Consider the following 4,186-nt stretch of genomic DNA (forward strand, 5'->3'; position numbering starts at 1 on the left):
TAGCTATATTTGGCCAAGAAAAATTCTGCATATATATAGTTTCATATCTGTTAATCAAGTCGATGAGGACCATCAAATTAAGTCGATGGTTATCGTAGAAAAATCATCTAACCGAATGCATGCTCTGCTTCATTAAGGAGCTATCAAGACGCCATTGACACTCCAACTGCACGCAAGTAAGTACTACCGCAGTACTTCACACAAGCTACACTATGGGCCACTCGACTACTCGTTGGAAGGACACATGTGTGTGTACTATAAATAGAGAGGCAGAGGCAGAGCGATTGGTACACAGTACACATCCGGCCTCCATTGCTGCTAGCTAGCTGCATTCGGTTGAGGCCAACCAGCAACCACACACTATAGCTCATTACTCACTAGCAGCGGCGATGAGGAGGTTGCGGCTGCAGCAGCTCGCCGTCGTCGTGGCGGTACTGGCGTTAGTGGCGGCGGTGCGTCCGGCTGTGTGCCGGGAGCAGCAGAACAACGGTACGGTGGAGGTGGCAGGGGAGGAGATGCGGAGTGCGAGGGCGACGGCGGTGATCGTGTTCGGCGACTCCATCGTGGACCCAGGGAACAACAACAACCTGCACACCCAGATCAAGGCCAACCACGCGCCCTACGGCAAGGACTTCGACGGCCACGTCGCCACCGGCCGCTTCTCCAACGGCCTCGTGCCCTCCGACCTCGTCGGTACGTCCGTGTCTATTCTTATCAGTGTGGTTGTGCTTGTGGTTTGTCTATGTCTAGGTTCCAGTAAAACCCATTGTAAGATTTTCGGCCTACTTTTTCCCCATAAACAGGGTCACTACATTCTTAAGGAAATTGTAGGACCACCACCCTGCCCTTTTGACAAGGTTCCATAGAAAGAAAAGGCTATTGTTTTGGACTTCAACATAGTTCAATACATGTACAAACTCCATAAAAAGTTATGTGTTAATGCCAAAAAGTATTCGAGACAAATTCACACAGATGGTTTCAGTTCTAAGTATCGATTATTCTAAATGTGGCATAGATTTTACTATTGAACCGAGAGCTATGACTTGGTACAATTGGCTGTATAGTTATATCCGTAGCAACACATGGGTATTTTGCTGGTAGAGCATATCAAGCAAGTTTATTTGGAAGCGGGCATAGTATCATCTCTAAGGAGAGCGGCGATATGGGCTCGCGGGAGTTACATGCCTCCTGCAGGATGAACAACTGATTGACCAAAAATGGGTTAGATATTTTAAAAGGAAAATTGAGCATGTACGTCTTCAGATCTTTGTCGCGTGTGTAAGTACTTCATGCGGAAAAAAAAACCAAAAAACAAATTGTGAGAAACAATCCAGAAATTTTGTACCCTGTTTTTTCTAAATAAATCAAGTTATCTAAAAGGCAAAATTTTAGCAACAAAATTGTTTTTTAACACAAACACTTGTCGTCCTCTATGAAAAAAAATACATGCACACAAAGAGCACATATATGTACAGTTGTAAATATTTGAAGAAAATTGACATTTAGAAGATCATTTTATTTCACCCCAGGGGATATCTTTTTACTTAAAGGAAACCTGGGGAGATATCTGGCGCAACAATTAATTAACTTCACTTCTCTTAATTTCTCATGCATAGGCCGCTCCTGTTCTATGCGCTTAGCGACAAATTATCCCCAAAACACAAAAGGTTGCTAAATATGGGCCGACCCACTAGTGCCGGCATGCCTGCTCGCTTGCATGAAAAACCGGCAGCACCTGGCTCGATAACAAAAATCAGTCATGTTCGTCTGAGGAAAAGGCGACTAGAAAAACCAGCATTTCCTGACTTGGAAAAAACCGGCCACGTTGTTTTGGACAAATTTGAAAAACTACATGAATTTAAAAAATGTTCAATTTTTTAAAAAATATTTCGGAATTTATAAAAAATCTTGAACTTTAAAAAAAGGTTCAAATTTTAAAAATGTTTGTGAATTTTTAAAAAGTTTGTGGACTAAAAATTGAAAACAAACAAACAAATAAAAACAAGGGAAATAAAATAGGATAGAAAAGGAAAAAAATAAAGAGATAAAAAATGGTCAAAATCCAGTAGTTAGCTGCAGGCATGCCGGCCGAGTTTTCGCTTTACAGCCTGTTCAATAAACTTCTCCCATTTCATTGATGGGCCGGATTTCAGCCCAGAAACTTCACGTGAAGAAGCTGGTTGCTCCATGGCTCAACGTGGACCACACTCCGGAGGACCTCCTCACCGGAGTCAGCTTCGCCTCCGGCGCCACTGGATATGACCCCCTCACTCCAAAAATCGTGGTATGTACTCTGGCTGATCTTTCACACTCAATCTCTATTGATAATATTATATGATGCATGCATGATCGATGTAGAGGCCGAATCACAGTACACCGCTAGCTAGTCCAAGAAGAAAATTTTTGTAATGATCTTGCTAACTTCTACGCGTATTGCAGAGTGTGATCACGCTGGAGCAGCAACTGGAGTACTTCGATGAGTACCGTGACAAACTGGTGGCCATCGCCGGCAAGGAAGAGGCCGAGAGGATCATCGATGGCGCCTTCTTTTTTGTGTGTGCCGGCTCGGATGACATAGCTAACACCTACTTCACCACACCGTTTCGGAGTGTCCAGTACGACATCCCGTCCTACGTGGACCTCCTCCTCGTCGGTGTGGACAAGTTCCTCCGAAGCGTGAGTGCTCGCGGCGCCAAGAGGATCGGCTTCGTGGGCCTCCCGCCCATCGGATGCGTGCCGTCGCAACGAACGGTCGGCGGCGGGTTGCATCGTCATTGTGAACCCAAGCGCAACTACGCAGCACAGCTCTACAACTCAAGGGTGCAGGAGCTGATCGAAAGGATGAAAGAGGAGCTCAACACCCGCATAGTCTACCTAGGGATCTATGACATCATCCAAGAGCTCGCCGAGGATGGGGAGCGTTGGGGCTTCACTGAGACGACCCACGGGTGCTGCGGGACCGGGCTCATCGAGGTGACGAATCTCTGCGACTCTAGGTTCATGGCGGTGTGCGACGACGTATCCAAGCATGTCTTCTTTGATAGCTTCCATCCCACGCAAAGGGCATACAAGATCATTGTCGACAACATCTGGGACACCTATGGACACCTCTTGTAACCCTAAATGGAGTTTCTCAACATTGATTGAGCTCCATGGATCGATGAACATACACGGCATATAAATTTGAAACTTTGCAGTTCGATACAACATTGGAACTAAATATTTTAGATATGACAATGGAGGTTATTCTGACTGGAGGTGCACGGAGATTAATGATGAACTACAGGACCGGAATAATATGTGATACATATCGAGCACACCTGCTGATCGATCATGGTGTTTGCTTTTTGATTCGATTTGATTCGATGTGTTTGTGCAGGTGATCCAGATGATAGAGAGTAATAACAGTATTAGAATAGTATTATGATAACACCCCGCCCTATATAGGTGGGGTCAGATGTTCCTGAACTTCACGAACCAGAAGCCAAAAAAAAAAAGAAAAAACCACCTACGGTGCCCCGATCATATTTTTTTCTTTGAAAAGAAGGATTATCTCCGGCCTCTGCATCAGTCGATGCATGCAACCATATTATTACAAATCGCAACAAAGTCTTCCGATCAGATGTCCATGGCCGCCCCGCCCCCACCGCCCTGCTCCAGCCCCAACCGGAGACGCCGCCGCCACCCCTGACCACGACCACCTTCGCAGCTGCCGCCGCGCATCAGCACGACCACCTTCGCAGCCACAACCGCGACCCGCCAGATCCAGACACCTGGGAGACAGTGCTGCTCCCGCGAGCTCCATCATGCTTGAGCACGTCCAGCAGCCCTCGCACCCCTCAACTTCCCCCGTCGCCCCAGTCTCTTTCTACTGCTTCCTCGTCGGCCCCAGTCCCCAACGCCTCTAGCCGATCCGTGTTCCTACGCAGTTGGGTACTCCTCCTGAGCGCCACCGCGTGGACCATGCGCGTCGACGCCCCCGAGCCATTGTGCTCCGCCACTGCAGGCACCACGCCAAACCTTGAAGTTCAACCTGGACATGCGCAGCCGCTCGCGCGCCTCAGCCAACCGCCGTCCGTCGAGCGCCCCCACAACCCGCGCGCCGCCTGCGAACCGCACCGTGGCCACCTCTCCCGCACGTTGATGAAGAGGTACGTCGTCGTTTGTACTCCAGCTTCACCGTGAC

At 48.0% G+C, this 4,186-nt stretch overlaps 1 protein-coding gene across 1 annotated transcript; it reads left to right on the plus strand.

Annotated features, from left to right (window-relative positions):
• Positions 1-305: 305 nt before the first annotated feature.
• Positions 306-3,356, plus strand: LOC125550173 (GDSL esterase/lipase EXL3-like). The gene is made up of 3 exons (XM_048713105.1): positions 306-693; positions 2,154-2,284; positions 2,440-3,356. The coding sequence occupies exons 1-3, from the start codon at positions 390-392 to the stop codon at positions 3,115-3,117; spliced, it is 1,113 nt and encodes a 370-aa protein (XP_048569062.1). The 5' UTR covers positions 306-389; the 3' UTR covers positions 3,118-3,356.
• The last annotated feature ends 830 nt before the right edge of the window (positions 3,357-4,186 follow it).

The sequence above is a fragment of the Triticum urartu genome, chromosome 4 (genome assembly GCF_003073215.2).
Source record: "Triticum urartu cultivar G1812 chromosome 4, Tu2.1, whole genome shotgun sequence".
NCBI lineage: Eukaryota > Viridiplantae > Streptophyta > Magnoliopsida > Poales > Poaceae > Triticum > Triticum urartu.

Bases quoted from the DNA above. Each gene is read 5' to 3' on its own strand.
- LOC125550173 (XM_048713105.1), top strand. From the start codon at position 390: ATGAGGAGGTTGCGGCTGCAGCAGCTCGCCGTCGTCGTGGCGGTACTG. The intron at 694-2,153 runs GTACGTCCGTGT...GCCGGATTTCAG, and splicing joins CGTGCCCTCCGACCTCGTCG to CCCAGAAACTTCACGTGAAG. The intron at 2,285-2,439 runs GTATGTACTCTG...CGCGTATTGCAG, and splicing joins CCCTCACTCCAAAAATCGTG to AGTGTGATCACGCTGGAGCA.